Genomic DNA, 27,470 nt, shown 5'->3' on the forward strand with positions numbered 1-27,470 from the left:
CACTGAACTGGGGAAGCAGCATGGCTTAGGGGAGTCAGAAGGCACAGGCCTGGGAGTCTGAAGGATTTGGGTTCTAACCTTGGCTCTGCCACTTGTTTTCTGGGTGACCTTGGGCAAGACACTTCACTTCTCTGTGCCTCAGTTCCCTCATCTGTAAAATGGAGATTAAAACCGTGAGCCCTATGTGGGACATGGACTGTGTCCAACCTGGTTAGCTTCTATCTGCCCCGGTGCTTAGTACAGTGCCTGGCACATAGTAAACGTTTAACAAATACCATAAAAAAAACCCAACAGAAAAAAACAAAACTGTATTTCACTCCCCTGGTTTTATGTAAACACCATCTGGACCTCTCACCAGATGGACATTTAATTAAGGGACTGGAATTCTCAGAGAAGAAGCTCACCCTTCATTATAATTCATCATCTCTGGAGGTCACAAGAATCTTTTGGGTTAGATCAGTGCTTCCTTCCCTGTTAAAACAATCACACTTCCCCCCTTCAAAGCCCTACTGGAGGCTCACCTCCTCCAGGAGGGCTTCCCAGACTAATCCCCCCTTTCCTCTGCTTCCCCTCCCCATTGCCCTGACTCATTCCCTTTTCTCTACCTCCCTCCCCGCCACAGCACTTGTGTATATATGTACATTTTCATAATTCTATTTATTTATATTAATGATTTATATATCTATAATTCTATTCATATTGATGCTATTGATGCCTGTTTACTTGTTTTGATGCCTGTCTCCGCCCTTCTAGAGTGTGAGCCCCTTGTGGGCAGGGATTGTCTCTATTTGTTGCTGAATTGTAGTTCCCAAGTGCTTAGCACAGTGCTCTGCACACAGTAAGCACTCAATAAATACTACTGAATGAATGAATGTTTGGAGGGGCTGGATTGTTGAAGTAAAGGGCTCAGAGGCTCAAAAAGGTTAATAGCATTTTCCACATAACATCCAATGTGTTTCTCCGATCAGGAGGCTTTTCTGGCTTGCAGGGAAGGTGAAGGTATTTGTGGGCAGGAGGGAGGCTGAAGGGAACCATAGTGCTGACGTGGAGAGAGAGAGAGGTGAAAGAGATACTGTTGGGTAGAGCTGTGACCTGAAAATGAGGGGTTGTTCAAATGATTTCTGTGCAAATAGATTTCTGCAGGAGGTAGTTCACACTCTTTCACTGTAAGAGCTCTGTGCTGGGTCCTGAATCTCTTCCTAGCTTGCCCTCAGTCTTATAAACTGCTTTGGTCTCACCTGCATTACAGTGTCGGGCAGTGCTGTGCTGGCCACTGGCTTACCTCAGAGGACCTCTTCCTGCGAGGTTGAACAGAACCTACTCCAGAGAAGCAGCATGGTCCAGTGGATAGAGAACAGGCCTGCGAGTCACAGGACCTGGGTTCTATTCCCGGCTCTGCCACTTGTCTCCTGAGTGACCTTGGGCAAGTCACTTCACTTCTTTGGGCCTCCGTTTCCTCATCTGTGAAATGGGGATTGAGACTGGGAGCCCTATGTGGGACAGGGACTGGGTCCAACCCGATCATCTTGTATCTACCCCAGTGCTTAGTACAGTGCCTGGCACATAGTAAGTGTTGATGAAATGCCACAATTATTATTATTGTTATCCTGGGTTTTGAGATCTGACAGCAAAGAACCCCACTAGGCCCAAGGAAGGGAAGAAAATGGGGGTGGGAAAGAAGGAGGGGAAAGAGACGGGCTGCTCGATGGCTGGAAGCATCCAACACCCCCCGCACCATCTCCACGGTTTCCCTGAGAGATGGAGAGCTGCTTACCCACTCTAATGCCCCTCACCCCTTCCCTCCCTTGTACTCCTGCCCCTCCCTGCATGACACCCAGATGAGCAGAAGAAGTAGCCAGGATGGGATGGGGCTGATACAACTGAAACTCTCCCCAGCCAATTTTCCAGTCCCTCCCTCCTGCTGCCCCATCTTTGAGTCTTCCATCTTTCTTTGGAGTATCCCAAGACAAGAGCTCCTGCCTCTTCTCAAAAATCTACTCCCTCTGTGGCTCTCACCCTGTCTCTTCAAATATAAAAGACACTTGCCCCCTCCCTTCTTCCTTCCCTGATTGCCATTTTCAGTTGTTCACTTTCTAATTGCTTCTTCCCCTCTGCTTTCAAACATACTCATGTTTCACCTATCCTGGAAAAAAAAAAAAAACAACAAACCTCTTCTTTGACCCCTAGGCTCCCTCCAGGTAAGACTCCATCTCCCTGCTTCCAATTCCTCTACAGACTCCTTGAGTGAGTTGTCTACACCTGCTTCCTCCACTTCCTCTCCTCCAATTCTCTCCTTGACCACCTCCTATCTGGCTCCTGCCCTCTTCACTCCATAGAAACTGCCCTCTCAGAGGTCACCAGTGACCTCCTTCTTGCCCAATTCAGTGGCTTCTACTCCATCCTCATCCTCCTCGACCTCTCAGCTACCTTCTAAATGGTGTACCCTTCTCCTCGAAAATCTTTAAATTATATATTATATATATAATATATATTATATATTATAAATTATTTATTCATATTAATGTCTGCCTCTCCCTCTAAACTGTAAACTCATTATGGGCAGAGAACATGTCTACTAATTCTGTTGCATTGTACTCTCCCAAGTGCTTAGGACAGTGCTCTGCGCATAATAAGTGCTCAATAAATACGACTGGTTAATTGAAACCTTGTCTATCCTTGGTTTCACATCTCCTCCAAGAGGCCATCCCCGACTAACCCTCATTTCCTCTTCTCCCACTCCCTTCTGCGTTGTCCTTTCACTTAGATTTGCACCCTTTATTCACCCCTTCCTTAGCCCCGCAGCACTTTTGTCCATATCTAAAATTTATTTATTTATAATATCAGCCTCCCCTTCTAGACTGTAAGCTTGTTATGAGCAGAGAATGTGTCTACTGATTCTGTTTGTATTGTACTCTCCCAAGCACTTAGTAAAGTGATGATGATGGTACTTGCTAAGCACTTACTATGTGCCAAGCACTGTTCTAAGCACTGGGGTAGATACAAGTTAATCAGGTTGTCCCATGTGGGGCTCACAGTCTTAATCCCCATTTTACAGATGAGGTAACTGAGGTGCAGAGAAATTAAGTGACTTGCCCAAAGTCAAACAGCTGATAAGTGGAGGGGCCGGGATTGGACCCACAACCCCTGACTCCCAAGCCTGGGCTCTCTCTCCACTAAGCCATGCTGCTTCTCTGTACAGTGTACAGTGCTGTGAGCCTGTTGTTGGGTAGGAACCGTCTCTATATGTTGCCAACTTGTACTTTCCAAGCACTTAGTACAGTGCTCTGCACACAGTAAGCGCTCAATAAATACGATTGAATGAATGAATACACAGTAGGCACTCAATATAATCGATCGATTGATTGATTTCACTGACATTATACTCCTCTGGTCTCCTCCTCCCTCCCTGGCTGCTCTTTTTCAGTCTCTTTTACTGACTCCTCCTCTGTCTCCCACACCCTAACTGCGGGGGTCTCTCAAGGCTCCATTCTGGATCCTCTTCTATTCTCCATCTCCATCCACTCCCTTGGAGAACTCATTTGCTTCCATGGTTTCAACTACCGTCTCTACGCAGGTGATTCCTAAATCTACCTTTCCAGCCCTGATGTCTCCTCTTTCTCTGCAGTCTCACATTTTCTCATTCCTTCAGGACACCTCTACTTGGATGTTCCACCCACACTTCAAGCTTAACACATCCAAAGCAGAGCTCCTCATCTTCCCACCCAAATCCTTTATCTCCCCAAGTCTTACCCATCACTGTAGACAACAGCATAATCCTCCCTATCTCACAAGTCTTTAACCTTGATGTTATAATAGTAATTGTGATATTTGTTAAGCATTTACTGTGTTCCAAGCACTGAACTAAGAGCTGGGGTGGATACAAGCAAAGCAGGTGGGATACGGTCCCTCTGTCCCACGTGGGCCTCACAGTCTCAATCCCCATTTTACAGATGTGGTAACTGAGGCACAGAGGAGTGAAGTGACTTTCCCAAGGTCACACAGCAGACAAGTGGTGGAGGTGGGATGAGGACCTTCTGACTCTCAAGCCCGTGCTCCATGCACTACGCCATGTTGCTACTGTTAGCCTCAGGGTTTTACCATCTGTTTTAAACACTGGCCAGATTGAACTATTATGAGGACTTTGACCCTTTTTAATTACCCTTTCCTTTTCCAATTCCTTGATTATCTCCCCCATTTCTGCCTCCTCTGCCTTTGAGCATGGGCATTATCCTTAATTCATCTCTCTCATTCAACCCACGTATTCAGTCTATCACTAAATCCTGTTTGTTCCACCCTCATCCTGACAGCACTTATTTACAGTCAGTAACTTATTTATTTATATTAATGTCTGACTCCCCGTCTAGACTAAGCTTGTTGTGGGTAAGGAATGTGCCTACCAACTCTGTTGTATTGAACTTTCCCAAGTGCTTAGTACAGTGGTCTGCACACAGTAAGCACTCAATAAATTCTAATGATCGATTAATTGATTTTACATTCACAGTATTGCTAAAACCTACCCTTTCCTCTCCATTCAAACTAATGGTACACCGATCCAAGCAGTTATATCCTGCCTTGACTGCTGTATCAGCTCTCTTGCTGACCTCCCTGCCTCCTATCTCTCTTTACTCCAGTCCTTACTTCACTCTGCTTCCCCAGGTCACTTTTCTAAGAAAACATTCAGTCTTCATGTCAAGAACATTAAACAGAAAGTCCTGACTGTCAGCTTTAAAGTACTCAATCAGCTCTCCCCCTCCCACCTTACCTCACTGATTTTCTACTACAAGCAAGCCCATTCACTTTTCTCCTCTAATGCCAGCTTGCTCACTGTACCTCGATTTCATCTATCTTGCTGCTGACCCTTGCCCGCGTCCTGCCTCTGGCCTGGAAGTCCCTTCCTCTTATATGACAGAGCATCACTCTCCTTTCCTTCAAAGCCTTACTAAAATCACATCTCCTCCAAGAGACCTTCCCCAACTAAGCCCTCATTTCCATTACTCGCCCTCCCTTCTGCAAGCACTTGATATTCACCCCACCCTAGGCTCGGCAACACTTATGTACATTATTATTATTATTATTATTAAGTGCTGTCGAGTTGTTTCCAATTCAAATCAATCAATCAATCATATTTATTGAGCACTTAATGTGTGCAGAGCACTGTACTAAGCGCTTGGAAAGTACAAGTTGGCAACATATAGAGACAGTCCCTACCCAACAGGGGGCTCACAGTCTAGAAGGGGGAGACAGAGAACAAAACCAAACATATTAACAAAATAAAATAAATAGAATAGATATGTACAAGTAAAATAAATAAATAGAGTAATAAGTATGTACAAACATATATACAATTCAATGCGACTCCATGGATATACTTTCTCCAGACCATCCTGTCCTCTGCCATAATCCACAACCTTTCTAATGGTTCTTCCATTATTGTTATGGTGTCTATCCATGTAGCCGCTGGTCTGCCTCTTCCTTGTTTTCCCTGGACTTTTCCTAGCATTAGTGTCTTCTCCAGAGAATTATTCCTCCTGATTATGTGTACCTATTTGGGGTGTATTTTAATGCCTTTCTCCCCCTCTAGACTGTATATATCTGTGAATTTTTTTATTTGTATTAATGTCTGTCTCCCCCTCTGGACTGTAAGCTCATTTTGGGCAGGGAATGTGTCTGTTGATTGTTATATTGTACTTTCTTGAGCACGTAGTACAATGCTTTGCACACAGTAAGCACTCAATAAATATGAATGAATGAACGAATAAATGGATTGTGCTCTCCAGGTGAGCAAGGAACATGTCTACCAACTCTGTTGTATTGTACTCTCCCAAGTGAGGAGTACAGTGTTCTGCACACAATCAGTGCTCAAGAAATATGATTGATTAAGTCATTGATTGAAGTATGCTTCCTCCAATTCAGCAGGTCACAACTGCTGCCCGTAAGGGGTTGGGCAAGTGATTGCTCTGCCAACCAAAGTGTGTAAAGGGAGATCAATCAATCGTATTTATTGAGTGCTTACTATGTGCACAGCACTGTACTAAGTGCTTGGAAGAGCATAATGCAACAGACTTAGCGGGCACATTCCCTGTCCACAGCAAGTTTACAGTCTAGAGGGAGCCCAGCCTAGCACAGCTGGAATTGGAGAAGCAGCAGGGCCTACTGGAAGGAGTTGGAGCCTGGGATACAGAAGGACCTATGTTCTAGTCCCGGCTCCACCACTTGTCTGCTGTGTAACTTTGGGCAAGTCACTTCACTTCTCTGTTCCTCAGTTACCTCTGCTGTAAAAGGGGGAATAAGGCTGTGAGCCCCACATGGGACAGGGACAGTGTCCAACCTGATTAGTTTGTATCTTCCCCAGTGCTTAGAACAGTGCCTGGCACGTAGTAAGCACTTAATGAGAAGCAGCATGGCTCAATGGAAAGAGGATAGGCTTGGGAGTCAGAGGTCATGAGTTCAAATCCCTGCTCCACCAATTGTCAGCTGTGAGACTTTGGGCAAGTCACTTAACTTCTCTGTGCCTCAGTTCCCTCATCTGTAAAATGGGGATTAAGACTGTGAGCCCCATGTGGGACAACCTGATCACCTTGTATCCTCCCCAGCGCTTAGAACAGTGCTTTGCACATAGTAAGCACTTAACAAATGCCATTATTATTATTATTGAATACCATTTAAAAGGACAAAAATTCCCCCAGGGCAGAACGGCCCCTTAGACAGGAACTGGCTACATGGGGTTCATCCTGCAGATGTGAAGATTGTTTTTTCCTGATGATTTTCCTCAGTGAACTCTGGGAGGGGAGCTGTTCTATTTCCCAGTCCCGGGTGCCTCCTTACAGATCTGCACCCAGAGAGCCTTTCTGAACCTCCCAAATCTAACTCACCTTCCCACCTCTGAGAACCCTGGCCCTCTCAGGCAGCCAAATCTAGAAGGAAGCAGTTATCTGACATCCTGCTGCGACTGGTAAATGTTTTCCATTCAGAACACCCCAGCTTTCCACTCTTTCTCCATTGTACCAGAGGGGAAGCCGCAGGCTCAGTGGAGTGTCGCCTTTTCCCCTCCCCACTTCCCCATTTCTGGGCCCCAGAGCCCAGGACCAACCCAGAAGGGCGGAGAGACACACCTTACCGAGAGGCTCCTGAATAAACCCTCTGTCTACTTTTTAAAACATCGATCCCTCGGATCAGAGAGGGAACTGCCCCCGGCACAGTAGTAGCTGAGCTTTCCCTCAGCCTTCCTTTCCATCAGCCTTTATCTCTGCCTAGTGAGAAGCAGTGTGGCTCAGTGGAAAGAGCACAGGCTTTGGAGTCAGGGGTCATGGGTTCAAATCCCGGCTCCTCCAACTGTCAGCTGTATGACTTTGGGCAAGTCACTTAACTTCTCTGTGCCTCAGTTACCTCATCTGGAAAATGGGGATGAAGACTGTGAGACCCCCGTGGGACAACCTGATCACCTTGTAACCTCCCCAGTGCTTAGAACAGTGCTTTGCACCTAGTAAGCGCTTAACAAATACCATCCTTATTATTAGTAGTAGTGTGAATTCAGCTCTCATCTGCAGTGGCCCTTATGCTTCCTTTGCATTGGGGCTCCTCTGAGACAGTGCATTTGTTATTTCAGGCCTTCTGCCCATCTGGAAGGCAGTGTATTAATCTATCGATGGTATTTATTGAGCACTTACTCTGTGCAGAACTCTGCGCAGTGCCCTTGGGGAGTTCTGTAGGGGTAGGAGGTAGAGTACAGTGTGTCTGTCTGGCAGATGCTGATTTTCTGGAAAAGAAGACTTCTTGCCTCAAGGGACTTCAGGCTCTGGAACAGGCAGCCTCTGTTCTTAGCAGCCGCTGTCTCACCGCTAGAGATGATGCTAGCTTTTAAAATAGCCCCCAAGACCTAAATTATTTCCCTAGCAGTTTCCTCACTCTGGCAAGGCAGCTGCATCCTGATGAGGGAACCCGGGAGAGTTGTCTTCCGGAATAAACCCAAACCCCGCAGCCAGTGACTCGGGGACTGGAGCAGCTCCCTGGATAACTTTTGGAATAAAAGCAGAGCAGAGTTGGGAGTGTCTGCCCAGCAGAGGAACCAGTCAGTGGAGAAACTAAGGCAGAAAATGAGCCTACCTCAGATCAGAAACGTGGGGATTTGAACTCCCAATCCTGAAATAGTGGTTTTAGCTTCTGAAAAGGTTGGATACTTCTGCCTGTAATCTCGATTTCTTCCCCTGTCTGCCATTTAGCAGCCTGGAGTGACCGAATAAGAACAAGGCACAGTCCCTAAGTGCCACCTTGTGGCATTGAAGCATCATTCTATCCCCTCTTGTTTCTAATCTGTCTTTTTAAGGATGAAGGAATAATGCTTTTCCCTTCTTCTCTCCTCCGCTTTGCCTCTTTGATCCTCTCCCCTTACCATTCTCCTCCTGCCCTCAGAAAACCTGTTAGTTCTTACGGTGGCCACGAGGGAGACAGAGGGATTCCGCCGCTTCAAGAGATCAGCTCAGTTCTTCAATTATAAAGTCCAGGTAAGGCCATGCTGGGGACGGGGGAGTGTTGGAGAAGTGAGTCTGGAGAGGGGAAGGGTTGGGGGTGGGCACAGAGTTGGGGAGAAACATCGGCGGCCAGAGCCTCGTGGGGAACCAGCCTGGCCCACAGGCCCCAGTCGGATCCAAGGAGGGAGGTGGTTTGGACCACCTTGGCTTGGACAGGGCCAGGTTGTGGAATTTCAGCAGTATAGAAATGATGGTTTCAATTGAAAGACTCGTGGGACTCTGACCCTGTGTGACTGTAACTCGAGGGACGTGTGCGGAGGCTCCACCAGAGGAATTGTGATGCTCTCCTCAGAAAATAGGCAGAGTGGGGTTATATTCCTTAACTTCTGGCTCGAGAGGCAGAAACCAGGCCTGCTGGGAAGCTCCCAGGCAGCCCTCGGATTAAAGTCGGAAGGGTAGTCTGAGGCTGGAGCAAGCAGCTACAGCGCTTTCCTCCCAGCCCCACCCAGGATGCATGGTTCCCTTCAAATCCCTGGAAGAAGCTGGGGAAGGATGATTTCTAAACTCCCATAAACTGGCTTCTGAGAGGCTACTGCCCCTTGGTTTGGGAAAGGTGGGTGAGTTCTGTTTTTTAAGTCCAGTAGCATGTGACTGAAAGGCATTTCATTCCAGGTGCTCGGCCTGGGAGAGGATTGGTCAAGCCAGGATGGGCCGACAGCCTCAGGGGGTGGGCAGAAGGTTCGCCTCCTGAAATCAGCCCTGGAGAAGCATGCAGACAAGGAGGACCTGGTCATTCTGTTTACAGATAGGTAAGAAGTTGGAAGGGCTCTGTTGGGGTTCTTCCTGAACAGCTCAAATTTCTGTTATGATAATGATAATAATAATTGTGGAACTTGTTAAAACTCCTATTGTGTGCCATGCACTGGAGTAGATACAAGATAATCAGGTCAGACACAGTCCCTGTTTGACACGGGATTCCCAGTCTAAAGAGGAGGGAGAACTGGTATTTTACACTGAGACACAAAGAAGCAACTTGCCCAAGGTCACTTAGCAGTGCTTTGTATACAGTATGCACTCAATAAATACCATTAATTAACAGAAGTGGCAGAGGCAGGGTTAGAACCCAGGTCCTCTTGAGTCCCAGGCCCTAGTTCTTTTAATAATAATAATGATAATAATGATGGCATTCATTAAGTGCTTACTATATGCAAAGCACTGTTCTAAGCACTGGGGAGGCTACAGGGTGATCAGGTTGACCCACGGGGGGCTCACAGTCAATCCCCATTTTTCAGATGAGGTAACTGAGGCACAGAGAAGTTAAGTGACTTGCCCAAAGTCACACAGCTAGCAATTGGCGGAGCCGGGATATGAACCCATGACCACTGACTCCAAAGCCCTTGCTCTTTCCACTGAGCCACACTGCTTTCACTAGGCCATGTTGGTTCTAGTGATTCTCTGCTTCTTAGAGGGCGGGGTAAAATTCTTTTGCAATCAGAGGTTTCTGAGCCTCCAGTTTCTCCACAGGAGTTAAGGGTGACTGATCCCTCTCCTCCCTCCAGAAGTCTTTACTACAAGGAGGGGGACAACTCAATATCATGGATTTGAGAAGATGGGGTCAGAGGACTATTAGCCTGAAAGATCTCTCAAGAGGTTATTTTAGACTATCTCTTTGTCACCAGGCAGAACTGTACTTAAATCGTCTCTAGCTGATGATGATTTTTCTTATTGCCCCGCCCCAACAAAAAATCTATACATTCCCCCTCAGTATCCCCTCACTATTCCTATCATTTGAAAGCTCTTGCTTTGGTCAAAATTACTTTTGTTCTAAGGGCTATGTTATGGAAATAGGAGTGGAACAAAATGGTGGAGGTGGGAGACAGAGAGACCCATTTCTTCTCACATACTCAATTATAGCATGTGAGCCCACTATTGGGTAGGGACTGTCACTATATGTTGCCAACTTGTACTTCCCAAGCGCTTAGTACAGTGCTGTGCACACAGTAAGCGCTCAATAAATATGATTGATTGATTGATTGATTGGGGAAGCAGTGGACTGATTACCAGCCAAGGAGCCAGTAGGCCTGAGTTCTAATCCCAGCTCTACCATTTGCCTGCTCTGTGACCTTGGGTGAGTCACTTAACTTCTCTGTGCCTCGTATCATTATTATGTTTGTCACTGCATTAATAATAAGAATGAGAATAATAATACTAATGATGATTATGGTATTTAAGTGCTTACTATGTTCCAAGTACTGTAAGCGCTGGGGAGGATACAGATAATCAGATTGGACTATGGGCTCATAGTTTTAAGTAGGAGGGAGAACAGGTATTGAATTCCCATTTTGCAGATGAGGAAACTGAGTCACAGAGAAGTAGCATAGTAAATGCTTAAGTATTATAATTATAATTGTTGTTTTTACTGTTATTATTATATCCATCAATCATTGGCATTTATTGAGCACTTTGTGCAGAGCACTATACTTGGGAAGGTACAGTAGAGTTAGTAGACGTGATCCCTACCCTCAAGGAATTTATAATCTATCAGGTGATCTAGTCCATAGTGATGATGGACTGATAATAAGAACAATAGAAATGAATGATAGCTGCTGATAGCAATGAAGATGAGGGGGTTGATGATAGTAATGATGAATAATGACCATAGTGATGGCTGTGATTATAAGATGGACAGTGAGATCACTTTTAACTAATTTTCACACCCTTTTCCCTCCTTTCTTCCCTTGTTTGTCCCCCAAACTCCCTTTCTTTCTCCCTACTTGGTCCTACTTTTTTTTACTTTTTCCGCAGCTACGATGTGGTGTTTGCCTCTGGCCCCAAGGAACTCTTGAAAAAGTTCAAACAGGCCAAAAGTAGGGTGGTTTTCTCTGCCGAACAGCTCATTTATCCTGATCGGAGGCTGGAGGCCAAGTACCCTACCATGAGGGATGGCAAACGTTTCCTGAGCTCTGGAGGTCAGAGAGAGCTCTTTTGTCTATGTGTCGCCATGGTGTTGGGGTCGGGTGGGGAGGAGTGGATTGAAAGAAGTGGGTGAGGTCCGCACAGAGAGCGAGCTGACCAGGACTGTGGTGGAGTGTGTCTGGGGTGGTGGTCCTGTGGCCTTGTGGAAAAAGTATGGGCTTAAGAGTCAGAGGCCTCAGTTCTATTGCCGGATCCACCACTTGCCTGCTGTGTGACCTTGGGTGAGTCATTTAACTTAAAAATAATAATAACAATAATAATGGTGGTATTTGTTAAGCGCTTACTATGTGCCAAGTACTGTTCTAAGCTCTGGGGTAGATACAAGGTAATCAGGTTGTCCCACGTGGGGCTCACGGTCTTAATCCCCATTTTACAGATGAGGGAACTGAGGCACAGAGAAGTTAAGTGACTTGCCCAGTGTCACACAGCAGACGGGTGACAGAGCTGGGATTAGAGCCCACGACCTCTGACTCCCAAGCCTGTGCTCTTTCCACTGAGCCACTTCGTTGCCTCATTTGTAAAGGGAGGATTAATTACCTGTCCTCCCTCCTATGTAGACTGTGAGCTCCATGTGGGACAGGGCTTGTGCCCAACCGATTTTATTGTATCTTCCCCAGCCCTTAATACAGTGTTTGGCACCTAGTAGGTGCTTAACAAATACCATTATTATTATTATTGTTGGAGAGACTGAAACTGTGTTTACAGGAGAGAACTCCAGTCCCTTTTACACTTTATCTGAAGACCCACAGTGAGGTCAAAGAGGAAGTTTGGGGATATTGGAGGAGCTTTTTGAGAAAGCTACTCCTGTGAGATTTTAGAGTAGCTGTCGTCAGCCACCCCTGCCCACCCCCAATTTCCCTCCTTTCCCCCTGAAAAAAAGGAAACAATCTGGGAAGACCTCCTGGGGAAGGCAGATTTTAAAAGTGGGGAGAGTGGTGTCTGGGACAGATGGAACTCAAATGGTTGTTCCCAGGAAACTGAAGAGAAGGCAAAAAGGCAGGAGGGAGAGGAAGGGCACAGGGGGCCTGGAATAACAAAAAGATGACTGTCTGAAGGCCTTTAATGCCCACCACACAAAAGGCACTCAATAAATACCACTGATTGATTGATCGTCTTGGGGTTCCCACAGCTTTCATCGGCTACGCGCCAAACCTGAGCAAGCTGGTGGCTGACTGGAAGGGTCTGGACAGTGACAGCGATCAACTCTTTTACACCCAGATCTTTCTGGATCCAGAGAAAAGGGTAAGGAGAGGCAGCGGGCACAGCTTGGGTACAGGTGGCCAAGAACCCGAGGAAACTCAACTCTGCTCCGTCCCTTCGGGTAACCTGATTCTTGAATTGAAGCAGGTTGAGCCCTGTAGTAGAAATGAGTTCAAGAAAGGTAAGTCACTGGAGGGTTGGGTTGCCGTCTGGCACTGTTGTTTACAGAGTCCAAACCATTCAGTGTCAGTATATAGATGAGGAGGACAGGGCAGGCATTGTCATCAGGGCCCCATCCGAACCCAGCCCGGAATAGTAGTCGCCAAAGCCCTGTGGTTGGTGGGGGAAAGAGGGACCTTTAAGATAGAGTGGAGGCCAGCGAATCTCATCCCGGAGGGCTGGACAAGCAATATGAGCAGGAATCTGGAGAAGGGATTCAAGACAGAGCAAGAACAGATGGTAGGTGGACCTGACAGATTGGGGAAGAGAGACCCTAAGCCATATTAAACTGGATTATGTGTATATATCTATAATTCTATTTATCTATTTTGATGGTATTGAAGCCTCTCTACTTGTTTTGTTTTGTTGTTTGTCTCCCCCTTCTAGACTGTGAGCCCGTCATTGGGTAGGGATTGTCTCTATCTGTTGCTGAATTATACTTTCCAAGTGCTTAGTACAGTACTCTGCATACAGTAAGCGCTCAATAAATACGATTGAATGAATGAATGAATGGATTCAGGAATGAATAGGATTTAGTGCCAAGATCATGCTTCATTCTCACTCCAAGCTAACATGGAGTTAGCAGAGAGCAGGGAGTCATCCCATTCATTCATTCATTGTCTTATTTATTGAGCGCTTACATTTGCAGAGCAGTGTACTAAGCACTTGGGAAGTACAAGTCGGCAACATATAGAGACGGTCCCTACCCAACAAAGGGCTCACAGTCTATAAGGGGGAGACAGACAACAAAACAAAACATGTAGACAGGTGTCAAAGTCGTCAGAACAAATAGAATTAAAGCTATGTGCACATTATTAACAACATAAATAGAATAGTAAATGTGTACAAGTAAAATAAATAGAGTAATAAATCTGTACAAATATATGTACAAGTGCTGTGGGTAGGGGAAGGAGGTAGGGCCAGGAATGGGGAGGAGGAGAGGAAAAAGGGGGCTCAGTATGGGAAGGCCTCTTGGAGGACGTGAGCTCTCAGTAGGGCTTTGAAGGGAGGAAGAGAGCTAGCTTGGTGGTTGTGTGGTCTATACTCACTCCCTTGGTGAGCTCATTCGCTCCCACGGCTTCAACTATCATCTCTATGCTGATGATATGCAAATCTACATCTCTGCCCCTGCTCTCTCTTCCTCCCTTCAGGCTCGGGTCTCCTCCTGCCTTCAGGACATCTCCATCTGGATGTCTGCCCGCCATCTAAAACTCAATATGTCCAAGACTGAACTCCTCAGCTTCCCTCCCAAACCCTGCCCTCTCCCTGACTCTCCCATCACTGTAGATGGCACTACGATCCTTCCCATCGTACAAGCCCGTAACCTTGGTGTCATCCTCGACTCCGCTCTCTCATTCACCCCTTACATCCAATCCGTCACCAAAACCTGCCGGTCTCACCTCCACAACATCTCCAAGATCCGCCCTTTCCTCTCCATCCAAACCGCTACCTTGCTGGTTCAATCTCTCATCCTATCCTGACTGGATTACTGCATCAGCCTCCTCTCTGATCTCCCATCATCCTGTCTCTTCCCACTTCAGTCTATACTTCACGTTGCTGCCTGGATCATCTTTGTGCAGAAACGCTTTGGGCATGTTACTCCCCTCCTCAAAAATCTCCAGTGGCTGCCGGTCAACCTATCATCAAGCAAAAACTCCTCACTCTCGGCTTCAGTGCTCTCCATCACCTCGCCCCCTCCAACTCACCTCCCTTCTCTCCTTCTACAACCCAGCCCTCACCCTCCGCTCCTCTGCCACTAACCTCCTCAGTACTTCGCTCTTGCCTGTCCCACCTTCGACTCCTGGCCCACATCCTCCCCCTGGCCTGGAATGCCCTCCCTCCGCACATCTGCCAAACTAGCTCTCTTCCTCCCTTCAGTGCCCTACTGAGAGCTCACCTCCTCCAGGAGGCCTTCCCAGACTGAGCCCCCTTTTTCCTCTACTTCTCCCCATCCCCCCCCACCCTTCCTCCTTCCCCTCCCCACAGCCCCTATATATATATGTTTGTACAGATTTATTACTCTATTTTACTTGTACATATTTTCTATTTATTTTGTTAATGATGTGCATCTAGCTTTATTTCTATTTATTCTGATGACTTGACACCTGTCCACATGCTTTGTTTTGTTGTCTGTCTCCCCCTTCTAGACTGTGAGCCCATTGTTGGGTATGGACCGTCTCTGTATGTTGCCAACTTGTACTTCCCAAGCGCTTAGTAAGCGCTCAATAAATACGATTGAATGAATGAATGAATGAATTCCAGGCCAGGGAAGGGCGTGGGCCGGGGGTCAACGGCAGGACAGGCAAGAACGAGGTACAGTGAGGAGGTTAGCGGCAGAGGAGCGGAGGGTGCGGGCTGGGCTGTAGAAGGAGAGAAGGGAGGTGAGGCAGGAGGGGATGAGGTGATGGAGAGCCTTACTCTCCCAACCTAGCAGATTGAGTGCCCGCTTTACCCATGACTGATGCCATTTTGCTGGCTCAGGAATCTGAGCTGATTGGTGCTCTCCTGTAGAGACGTGGGTAGGGGGAGAGGGAGGAAGAGGAGGGGAAGAGTATTTAGGAGGAGCAAAGGTTGAGAAGGAGAGGTATGAAGAGGAGAGGGGCAGGAGGAAAAGACAGCAGAGACTGAGGGGTGCTGACCCCTCCCAGCTTTGCTGAGGATGTGTTTGGGATTTCTCTTCTTTTCTGAAGGAGGCGATCAACATCTCTCTCGATCATCGGTGCCGCATTTTCCAGAACCTTAATGGCGCCTTAGGTGAGCAGAAGGGAGAGAAAGGCGGGTCACCGAGACAGAACACGTGAGGTGCAGGGGGGTGGGGTTAACCTTGAAGAGAAGGCAAAGGCCCGGTGGTCTCGGCCTCCAAACTAAAGCTGGTCTGGCAGACCCAGTGAGTATGCTCCAGCACTTAGAACAGTGCTTGGCACATAGTAAGCACATAGCAAATACCATTATTATTATTATAATTATTCTGCTTCCCTGGGTGTCTCCAACACACGCTGGCTCAGGGCCTGGAATTTGATCGGCCAACTTTAGGCAGTTCTTATTCCCTGGCAACCAGTCCATGCTCAGTTAGGTGGTCCAGGTTTCCCGTGGGCTCCCCCTGGCCAGCCAAGGGGTTCTTATGGGGGGCAGAGGCCTGCAATGGCTGGTCCCCACCCCTCATTCAGTTAGAAATCCCCGGAAGGATCTCTCCCTGCTCAGGAAGGTGTCTCATCCAGGGTCCTGTGAACCCCAAAGACCAATCAGATCTCGATGTCAAGTGTGGAAGCTCCCATAGTGTGCTAAGCTGTGCGTTCAGATGCACATGTGTCACTTCTTGCCAGGCAGGGCATGCACGCCCTAGTGAGGCCACCAAGCCCTTCTGCTTGCTGCCTCTGCCCTGGCTGCAAAATTGGCCTTGAGACCTCAGTCATGCCTCAGGTTGGTACCAGTCAGTCAGTCGATCATATTTATTGAGCACTTACTGTGTGCAGGGTACAGTACCAAGCACACGGGAGAGTACAGTTTAATTAAATAACAGACACATTCCCTTCCCACAACGAGCTTATAGTCTAGAGGGAGAGACAGGCATTAATATAAATGAATCAAATTACAGATATGTGCATAAGTGTTGTGGGGGTGGGAGGGAGGATGAGTAAAGGGAGCAAGTCAGGGTGACGCAGAAGGGAGTGGGAGAAGAGGAAAGGAGGGCTTAGTTAGGGAAGGCCTCTTAGAGGAGATGTGCTTTCAGTAAGGTACCACTGTTCCCGGGCTTCAGGCCTGAGCAGAGCAATTTCACTGTGACTCCCCTAGGTGCAGGGCTCGTGGCCTCTCATCCTGGGCATTGCCCCTGTCAGGGCTCCAAATCACTTGTAGTTTACCAACTCTCTCGTATTGCACTCTCCCAAATGCTTAGTACAGTACTTTGCACAATGTAAATGCTCAGTCAGCAACACTGATTGATTGAATGAATATAGTCAGAAGAGCCGGGATGTGGTCAATCAGATGGACCAGGTGGCTCTTCCGAATCGCCTAAAGAAGCAGCATGGCCTAGTGGATAGAGCTAGGGCTTGGGAGTCAGAAGAACGTGGGTTCTAATCCTGGCTCTACCACTTGTCTGCTGTGTGACCTTGGGCAAGTCACCTCACCTCTCTGTGCCTCAGTTTCCTCATCTGTAAAATGGGGATTGAGACTCGGAGCCCCAGGTGGGACAGCGACTGTGTCCAACCCAATTTGCTTGTATCCAACCCCAGCGCTTAATAAGTGCCTGGCACATAGTAAGTGCTTAACAAATACCGTTATTATTAGTAGTAGTAGTAGTATCATTGTCATTATTGCTAATAATAGAAATCATCTATGCTGGGGCATCTCAAACCAGCATGGTTCCTCTGCTGTCCTGCATCCTGTCTTATGTGCTGTCTCAGGATCTTCTGTCCCTCTCCCGGGCCAGTCTCTAACCTTGCTTGAGTGCCATGGGTACCTTAGGGGAGCTCAGGGCCACGGCATAAGGAGCAACTGCATTGCAGATCTTGGAAATTGTGGAGTTGCCTTCTGCTGCCACAGAGAAGCTAGTTCAGCCCCCTTCCACACCCACAGTCCCGAGACTGGCTCAGCAGCCTAAAGATGCCCACGTGCCTGTAGTAGTTCTGTCATGAGGACAGAACTAGACTGTGAGCCCATTGTTGGCTAGGGACCGTCTCTATATGTTGCTGACTTGTACTTCCCAATTGCTTAGTACAGTGCTCTGCACACAGTAAGCGCTCAATAAATACGATTGAAAGAATGAACGAGGGGGCAGTGGGATGCCTGGGTCCCTCCCCGCAAGGCGCCAGGGTAGGGTAACAGTGCTGTGATCTCCAGATGAAGTGGTGCTGAAGTTTGAAAATTCCCAAGTTCGAGCGAGGAACTTGGAATACGACACCCTCCCCGTCCTGATCCACGGCAACGGACCCACCAAGGTGAGTCAGCCGCGCGGGATGATTGGTGGTCCGGAGCCGGGGGGACCCCGGAGAGAAAGCCGGGTTTCCTCCATTGCCTTTCAAGTCCCTGGTATCTTCCCTCACCAGCTGCAGCTGAACTACCTTGGGAACTACATCCCGCGGGTCTGGACCTTTGAGACGGGCTGCACCCAGTGCGACGAGGGCTTGAGGAGTCTGAAGGGCTTTGAGGTCAGAGACTGGGGATTTGCGGATCGGGATGGGTGCCAGGTGCAGGGGGAGCAATGGGAAACTGGGTGGAGTGGGAGAGGGGAGAGGGGGAAGCTGGGTGTCCTCTGGGGACTCGGGACAGCCCGGGGGGGCATCAGGTGGGGAGACTTGGCCTGTGCTAGCGGCTGAACCGTGGTCCGGTTATGGAGGAGGGAGCCAGGACCCCTGGGTTCCGGTTCTGGTTGCACTCTCAGTGGCTATAGGTTCTTGGCCAAGTCCCCTCCTTTCCTGGTAGCTGGGTTTACCTTTCTGTGTAATGGGCATCTCCCTCCCCAAGGGAGGAAGCGTCAGTAGGAGCTTGGGACACCAGGCCTGAAGGGGCCCTGAGGGTGGTCCTTGTAAGAACCAAGATGATCCTGAGTCTGTCCTACTCACGTCTGCAGGACGATGCACTCCCCTTGGTCCTTGTTGGGGTTTTCATCGAGCAGCCAACCCCGTTCCTCTCCCTCTTCTTCATGAGGCTCCAGGCCCTTCAGTATCCAAAGAAGCAGCTGCAACTTTTCATCCACAACCATGTGAGTACCATGACAGGGGAGGTGCAGCATTTGCCAGGGGAAGCAGCATGGCCTAGTGGGTAGAGCAAAGCCTGGGAGTCAGAAAGACCTGGGTTTTTATCCTGGCTCTGCCACTTGTCCGATGTGTGACCTTGGGGAAGTCACTTAACTTCTCTGCCTCAGTTACTTCATCTGTAATGAGGTCTAAAACTTTTTTCCCAGACTGAGCCCCCTTTTTCCTCTCCTCCTCCCCATCCCCCTGCCCTACCTCCTTCCCCTCCCCACAGCACCTGTATATATGTTTGTACAGATCTATTACTCTATTTATTTTATTTGTACATATTTACTATTCTACTTATTTTGTTAATGATGTGCATCCAGCGTTATTTTTATTTATTCTGGCCACTTGACACCTGTCCACATGTCTTGTTTTGTTGTCTGTCTCCCCCTTCTAGACGGTGAGCCCATTTTTGGATAGGGACCGTCTCTATATGTTGCCAACTTGTACTTCCCAAGTGCTTAGTACAGTGCTCTGCACACAGTAAACACTCAATAAATACAATTGAATGAATGAATGAATCTGTAAAATGGGGATTAAGACTGTGAGCCCCAGGTTGGGACATGGACTGTGTCCAACCTCATTACCTTGTGTCTTCCCCAGTGCTTAGAACAATGCCTGACATGTAGTTAGTACTTAACAAATATCATAAAAAGGGGTGGAGGGACAAAGGGGTCCTCATTCGTGGCTTGAGGTCACCTGGGTGGGACGTGCACAGAGCCCACATCCCTGGACTAACAGGATGCAATGAGTATAATCTCGACTCTGCCACCACGGGGCTCTGTGACCTTTTGTAGGTCAGCAGTCAGTCGGTCATATTTATTGAGCGCTTACTGTGTGCAGAACTTTGTACTAAGCACTTAGGAGAGTAAAATATGACAATATAACAGAAACATTCCCTGCCCACAATAAGCTTATAGTCTACAGGGGAGACAGATGTTAATATAAATAAACAAATTACAGTTAGGTACATAAATACTGTGGGTCTGGGAGTGGGGATGAGGAAATCAGGGTGACACAGAAAGAAGTTGAAGAAAAGGAAAAGAGGGAAGGCCCTCTTGGAGGAGGTATGCCTTCAATATGGCTTTGAAGCAGGGAAGAGTAGTTGTCTATCAGATATGAGAATGGCGGGCGTTCCAGGCCAGAAGCAGGACGTGGGTGAAGAGATTGGCAATGAGGTAGACGAGATTGAGATATGTTGAGGTTAGCATTAGAGGAGCGAATCGTGCAGGCTGAGTTGCACTAAACCTCTCCGTGTCTTGACTCTGTAGCTGTACTTGTCAATGTGTCTACAGACCAGCTGAAGATAGTAGTAGTAGTGGTAGTAGTAGTACTAGTAGCTGTAGCAATAAAAGTAATGTCAATTATTGAGAAGCAGCATGGCTCAATCAATCAATCAATCAACCGTATTTATTGAGCACTTACTATGTGCAGAGCACTGTACTAAGCACTTGGGAAGTACAAATTGGCAACATATAGAGACAGTCCCTACCCAACAGTGGGCTCACAGTCTAAAAGGGGGAGACAGAGAACAAAACCAAACATACTAACAAAATAAAATAAATAGAATAGATATGTACAAGTAAAATAAATAAATAAATAAATAGAGTAATAAATATGTACAAACATATATACATATATACAGGTGCTGTGGGGAAGGGAAGGAGGTAAGATGGGCGGATGAAGAGGGGGACGAGGGGGAGAGGAAGGAAGGGGCTCAGTCTGGGAAGGCCTCTTGGAGGAGGTGAGCTCTCAGCAGGGCCTTGAAGGGAGGAAGAGAGCTAGCTTGGCGGATGGGCAGAGGGATTGGGGGCATTCCAGGCCCGGGGGATGACGTGGGCCGGGGGTCAATGGCGGGACAGGTGAGAACAAGGTACGGTGAGGAGATTAGCGGCGGAGGAGCGAGGGTGTGGGCTGGGCTGTAGAAGGAGAGAAGGGAGGTGAGGTAGGAGGGGGCGAGGTGATGGACAGCCTTGAAGCCCAGGGTGAGGAGTTTCTGCTCAGTGGAAAGAGCACGGGCTTTGGAGTCAGAGATCATGGGTTCAAATCCCGGCTCCACCAGTTGTCAGCTGTGTGACCTTGGGCAAGTCACTTCACTTCTCTGGGGCTCAGTTACCTCATCTGTAAAATGGGGATGAAGACTGTGAGTCCCCCGTGGGACAACCTGATCACCTTGTAGCCTCCCCAGTGCTTAGAACAGTGCTTTGCACATAGTAAGTGCTTAATAAATGCCATCATTATTATTATTATTATTATCATCCACTGGGTGCAATGCACTGTACTAAGCACTTAGGAAAGGACTACGAAAACATGCAACACTACCCTGCCTACAAGGAGCTTACCCTGTAATGGGGCTGATGAACATAAAAATATATACAGAGTATAGTCAGAATTGACTCTACAGTTGAGAAGCAGCATGGCCTAGTGGATAGAGCATGGGCTTGGGAGTCAGAAGGCCCTGGGTTCTAATCCCAGTTCTGCCACAACTCTTCTGTGTGCCCTTGGTTAAGTCTCTTCACTTCTCTGGGCCTCAGTTACCTCATCTGTAAAATGGTAATTACCACTGTGAGCCCCATGTGGGATATGGACTGTGTCCAACCTTATTAGCTTGCAGATACCCCAGCAATTAGTAAGCTCAGAAGCAGCATGGCCTGGTGGATAGAGGACAGGCTTGGGAGTCAGAAAGATCATCCCAGCTCCACCACTTCTCTGCTGTGTGACCTTAGGCAAGTCACTTCACTTTTCTGTGCCTTAGTTACCTCATTTGGAGATGCAGCGTGGCTCAGTAGAAAGAGCACAGGCTTTGGAGTCAGAGGTCATGGGTTCAAATCCCGGCTCCGCCAACTGTCAGCTGCATGACTTTGGGCAAGTCACTTAACTTCTCTAGGCCTCAGTTACCTCATCTGTAAAATGGGGATTAAAACTGTGAGCCCCCCGTGGGACAACCTGATCACCTTGTAACCTCCCCAGCGCTTAGAACAGTGCTTTGCACATAGTAAGCACTTAACAAATACTATTATTATTATTATTATTATTATTATTATTTATAAAATGGGGATTGAGACACTAAGCCCCATGAGGGACAGGATTTGCTTGTATCCACCCCAGTGCTTAGTACAGTGCCTGGCACATTGTAAGTACTTAACAAATGCCATAAAAAGTTGATTCAATATATATACAAGTGCTGAGGAAAGGAATTAATAAGTGTGTATAATTGGAGAAAACTAGGAGATCATGAAGAACTGAGTCATTGGGATAATAAGGAAACGGGTGCTTTGCCATTAGACTGCAGTCTTCTTAAGGACAGTGGGCATGTGAATTATCCCAGTGACAGTGCAGTGCTTTGTGCTGAGTAGGCACTCAATAAATATAATAATAATAATAATAATAATGGTATTTGTGAAGTGCTTACTATGTGCCAAACACTGTTCTAAGTGCTGGGGGAATACAGGGTGATCAAGGTGTCCCATGTGAGGCTCACAATCTTAATCCCCATTTTACAGATGAGGTAACTGAGACCCAGAGAAGTGAAGTGGCTTGCCCAAAGTCACACTGGTGGACAATTGGTGGAGCCGGGATTTGAATGCATGACCTCTGACTCCAAAGCCCGGGCTCTTTCCACGGAGCCACACTGCTTCTCCAAATATCACTAATGTCTCCAAACCCTTGGGCAGAGGTGGATTTAGGTGGAACGGGCAGAGTATACGCTTCAGGCACAGCCTGGAAGGAAATACACACAGGAGCGGAAACCAATGAGTTGACACTCCAACCATTCATTCATTCATTCATTCACTCATTCAATCATATTTATTGAGCACTTATTGTGTGCAGAGCACTGTACTAAGTGCTTGGGAAGTGCAATTCAGCAATAAAGCGAGACAATCCCTGCCCACAGTGGGCTTACAGTCTAGAAGTGGGGAGCCAGACATCAAAACGAGTAAGCATGAATCAATAGCATCTATATAATTAAATAGAATTATAGATATATACACATCAAAACAAATAAGCAGGCATTAATGTAAATAAATAGAATTATAGATAGGCACATATACAAGTGCTATGGGACAGGGAGGGGGGTAGAGCAAAGGGAGCAAGTCGGGGCAATGGGGAGGGGAAGGGAAGCTGAGAAAAAGGGGGCTTAGTCTGGGAAGGCCTCTTGGAGGAGGTGAGCCTTCAGTAGGGCTTTGAAGGGGGGAAGTTTGATTGGCGGATTTGAGGAGGGAGGTCGTTCCAGGCCAGAGGTAGGATGTGGGCCAGGGGATGACGCGGGGACAAGCGAGAATGAGGCACAGTGAGAAGGTTAGCACCAGAGGAGCGGAGTGTGCGGGATGTAGAAGGAGAGAAGGGAGGGGAGGTAGGAGGGGGCAAGGTAGTGGAGAGTTTTGAAGCCAATAGTGAGGAATTTTTGCTTGATACGGAGGTGAATAGGCAACCACTGGAGATTTTTGAGGAGGGGGGTGGCATGCCCAGAACGTTTCTGTAAAGAGATAAACTGGGCAGCAGAGTGAAGTGTAGATTGAAGTGAGGTGACACAGAAGGCTGGGAGGTCAGAAAGGATGCTGATGCAGTAATCCAGTTGAGATAAGATGAGTGATTGTACTAATGTGGTAGTGGTTTGGATGGAGAGGAAAGGGTGGATCTTGGCGATGTAGTGAAGGTGAGACCAGCAGGTTTTGGTGATGGATTGGATAAGTGGGATGACTGAGAGAGCAGAGTCAAGGATGACACCAAGGTTATGGGCTTGTGAGACGGTTAGGATGGCAGTGCCATCCACAGTGAAAAGAAAGTCAGGGAGAGGACAGGGTTTGGGAGGGAAGATAAGGAACTCTGTCTTGGACATGTTGAGTTGTAGGTGGCGGAGGACATCCAAGTACAGATGTCCTGAAGGCAGGAGGCAATGCGAGCCTGGAGTGAGGGAGAGAGAACAGGGGAGGAGATATAAATCTGGGTATCAGCCACATAGAGATGATAGTTGAAACTGTGGGAGCAAATGAGTTCACCAAGGGAGTGAGTGTAGATGGAGAATAGAAGGGGACCAAGAACTGACCCTTGAGGAACCCCCACAGTTAGGAGATGGGAGGGGGAGAGGAGTCCACGAAGGAGACTGAGAATGAACGGCTAGAGAGACGAGGAGAACCAGGAGAGAACGGAGTCAGTGAAGCCAAGGTTGGTTAACATGTTGAGGAGAAGGGGATGGTCAACAGTGTCAAAGGCAGCTGAGAGGTTGAGGAGGATTAGGATAGAGTAGGAGCCATTGGATTTGACGAGAAGGAGGTCAGTGGTGACCTTTGAGAGGGCGGTTTCAGTGGAGTGGAGGAGACAGAAGCCAGATTGAAGGGGGTCCAGGAGAGTTGGAGGAGAGGAATTTGAGGCAACGAATGTAGGCGACTAACTCCAGGAGTTTGGAAAGAAAGGGTAGGAGGGAGTTGGGGCAAAAACTGGAGGGGGCTATGGGGTCAAGGGAGGGTTTTTTTTAGAATGGGGGAGACGTGGGCATGTTTGAAGACAGAGGGGAAGAAGCTGTTGGAGAGTGAGCGGTTGAAGATGGAAACTAAGGAGGGGAGGAGGGAAGGGGCGAGAATTTTTATAAGGTGGGAGGGAATGGGGTCTGATGCTCATGTGGAGGGGTGGCACTTGAGAGGAGGAAGGATATCTCCTCTGAAGATACTGCTGGGAAAGATGGGAAAGTAGAAGAGGGGATTGAGAGGAGGGGCGATGAAGGAGGAGGAGGGGTGATTTGGGGGAGGTCAGACCCGATGATGTTAATTTTCCTAATGAAGTAGGTGGCCAGATCATTGGTGGTGAGGGATGAGGCAGAGGGAGGAACAGGGGGCTTGAGGAGGGAGTTTAAATGTCCAGAACAGCTGACAAAGGTGATGGACATGGCTGTCAATAAGGGAAGAGAAATAGTTTTGCAGGGCAGAGGAGAGGGCAGAGTTAAGGCAAGAAGGGACAAACTTAAAATGCACAAGATTGGCCTTGTGTTTAGATTTCTGTAGCAGCGTTCAGTGGCTCGAGCATAAGATCATGGGAAGTGAACAGTGGAGTTGATCCAGGGCTGTAGGTTAGTGGTGTGAGAGTGATGAAGGGTTAGGGGAGCAAGTGAGTTGAGTTGAATAGAGAGAGTGAAGTTGAGAGGATCTATTTGGTCATCAAAAGTGGGTCAGGTGGGTAAGGAGGCTAGGTGGGGTGTGATGCGCTGAGAGAGATGGGTAGGGTCGAGAGAGTCGAGGTCTCTGTGGGGGAGTAATACAGATTTAACAGGGAGGAGGAGTGTGAGAGAGTAGGCAAGTGAGTAGGCTGTGGTCAGAGAGAGAGATTTCAGAGTTGGTGAGGGTGGAGATTGTGCAGTGGTTAGAGATGATGAGATGGAGTTTGTGTCCATGTTGGTGAGTGGGCGAGGTGGGGTGGAGCAGGAGGTTGGCGGAGTTGAGGAGTGGATAGAAGGCGGGTGGCAGAGGAGTCACTGGATAAGTCTATGTGGATGTTAAAGTCTCCAAGAATCAAATTGGGCGTGGAAAAAGAGAGAAGCAAGGCAACCAGCTAAGAGAAGCCCCAGCTGTGTGATACTGGGGGAAGTTCCAGGGCTTTTTAGACAGTGAGAGAATAACTCGATGGTTGGCTTTCTCTTGTGGATCCAGGATCCACCAATGCCTCTTGGATCCACCAGTGCCTTTCCTCCAATCAACGCCTCCCCCAGGCTGGGCACTTGCATCCAAGCTGGGCACATGAGAGACTTGGGGGCAGTGAAACTCACCCCATGTGCAGAGATAGTGAATTTGCTTTTCTGCCCTCCAATTCAAGTCAATCATATTTATTGAACGTTTACTGTGTGCAAAGCACCATACTAAGCACTTGGGAGAGTTCAATATAAGAACAGACATGTTCTTGCCCATAATGAGCAGTCTAGAGGGGGAGACAGACATGAATATGAATAAATAGATGAATAAGTAATTCAATTACAGATATAGACTGATATATACATCTGTGCTGTGGGGATGGGAGGGAGGATGAATGATGGGGCAAGGAAGAGTGGTGCAGAAAGGAGTGGAAGAAGAGGAGAGGAGGGCTTAGTCAGGGAAGCCTTCTTGGAAGAGATATGCCTTCAGTAAGGTTTTGAATTGGGGGAGAGTACTTCCTTCAGGGTATTTACTGTAGGTTGTAGGACGGTATGTGGGTGGTCAGTGGTTTGCCTGGTTTGCCCAGAGAAGCAGCGTGGCTTAGTGGAAAGAGCCCGGGCTTGGGAGTCAGAGGTCGTAGGTTCTAATCCTGCCTCTGCCACTTGTCTGCTGTGTGACTTTGGGCAAAGCACTTAACATCTCTGGCCCGCAGCTATCTCATCTGTAAAATGGGGATTAAGACTGTGAGCCCCATGTGGGAAAACTTGATGACCTTGTATTTACCCTAGTGCTTAGAACAGTGCTTGGCACATAGTTAGCGCTTAACAAATACCAACATTATTATTATTATTATTATTATTATTATTCATCGCTTCAGTGAGGCCGGATCTGGCCCACCTAACCCATTTGTGCCTTCCTCCCTCTGCAGGAGCAGCACCACAAGGCTCAGGTGGAGCAGTTTGTGGCCGAGCATGGCGGGGAGTACCACACCGTCCAGCTGGTGGGACCGGACCAGCGGGTGGAGAACGCCCAGGCCAGGAACATGGGCGCGTGAGTTGGGAAGCCCGGACAGGGTCCCGGGGGTCGGGGGAGCAGCATGATTCCCGACTTCTGCTGCCCTGGGTTGGATCGGTTGCCTTTCAATCTCTGGCCCAAGAGAGGCTGAGACAGGGATGCGGGACTTTCTGCTGTGCCCTTGTACAAAATATTGATGATAATTCATTCATTCAGTCGTATTTATTGAGCCTTACTGTGTGCAGAGCACTGTACTAAGCATCTGGGAAGTACAAGTTGGCAACATAATAGAGACAGTCCCTACCCAACAATGGGCTCACAGTCTAGAAGGGGGAGACAGACAGCAAAACAAAACATGTGGACAGTTGTCAAGTCGTCAGAACAAATAGAATTAAAGCTAGATGCACATCATTAACAAAACAAATAGAATAGTAAATATGCACAAGTAAAATAGAGTAATAAATCTGTACAAACACATATACAGGTACTGTGGGGAGGGGAAGGAGGTAGGGCCGGGGGTTGGGGAAGAGGAGAGGAGAAGGGGGCTCAGTCTGGGAAGGCCTCTTGAAGGAGGTGAGCTCTCAGTAATAATAATAATAATAATGATGGCATTTATTAAGTGCTTACTATGTGCAAAGCACTGTTCTAAGTGCTGCGGAGGTCACAAGGTGATCAGGTTGTCCCACATGGGGCTCACAGTCTTCATCCCCATTTTACAGATGGGGGAACTGAGGTCCAGAGAAGTGAAGTGACTTGCCCAAAGTCACACAGCTAAGTGGCGGAGCTGGGATTTGAACCCACGACCTCTAACTCCAAAGCCCGTGCTCTTTCTGAGCCACACTGCTTCTCCAGTAGGGCTTTGAAGGGAGGAAGAGAGCTAGCTGTAATAGTGATGGTATTTGTTAAATGCTTACTGTGTGTCAAGCACTATTCTAAGAGCTGGGGTAGGTACAAGCTAATCAGGTTGGATGCTGTCCCTGTCCCGCAAAGGGTTCACAGTCTTAAGTCCCATTTTACAGATGAGGGAACTGAGGCACGGAGAAGTGACTTGCTCAAGATCACACAGCAGACGAGTGGCGGAGCCGGGATGAGAACCCAGGCCCTTCTGACTCCTAGGCCCGGGCTCTATCCACTAGGCCACACTGCACATCAGGGCCTAGAGCACAGGGCAGCAACTTCTTTAGCTTTTGATGCCACCGTCAGGGCTAGCTAGTACCCATGGGGGCCCCTGGCAA

At 47.9% G+C, this 27,470-nt stretch overlaps 1 protein-coding gene across 1 annotated transcript in view; it reads left to right on the plus strand.

Annotated features, from left to right (window-relative positions):
• PLOD1 (procollagen-lysine,2-oxoglutarate 5-dioxygenase 1) overlaps positions 1-27,470 on the plus strand; it is a 53,577-nt gene that overhangs the window by 12,007 nt on the left and 14,100 nt on the right. Inside the window, exons 2-10 of the mRNA XM_038746362.1 lie at positions 8,410-8,501; positions 9,141-9,277; positions 11,274-11,437; positions 12,574-12,686; positions 15,554-15,617; positions 17,703-17,800; positions 17,909-18,010; positions 18,433-18,564; positions 26,150-26,271. Coding sequence (XP_038602290.1) covers positions 8,410-8,501; positions 9,141-9,277; positions 11,274-11,437; positions 12,574-12,686; positions 15,554-15,617; positions 17,703-17,800; positions 17,909-18,010; positions 18,433-18,564; positions 26,150-26,271 — 1,024 coding nt within the window. The remainder of the gene's footprint in view (positions 1-8,409; positions 8,502-9,140; positions 9,278-11,273; positions 11,438-12,573; positions 12,687-15,553; positions 15,618-17,702; positions 17,801-17,908; positions 18,011-18,432; positions 18,565-26,149; positions 26,272-27,470) is intronic.

Source organism: Tachyglossus aculeatus, chromosome 5 (assembly GCF_015852505.1).
Source record: "Tachyglossus aculeatus isolate mTacAcu1 chromosome 5, mTacAcu1.pri, whole genome shotgun sequence".
NCBI classification, from domain to species: Eukaryota; Metazoa; Chordata; class Mammalia; order Monotremata; family Tachyglossidae; genus Tachyglossus; species Tachyglossus aculeatus.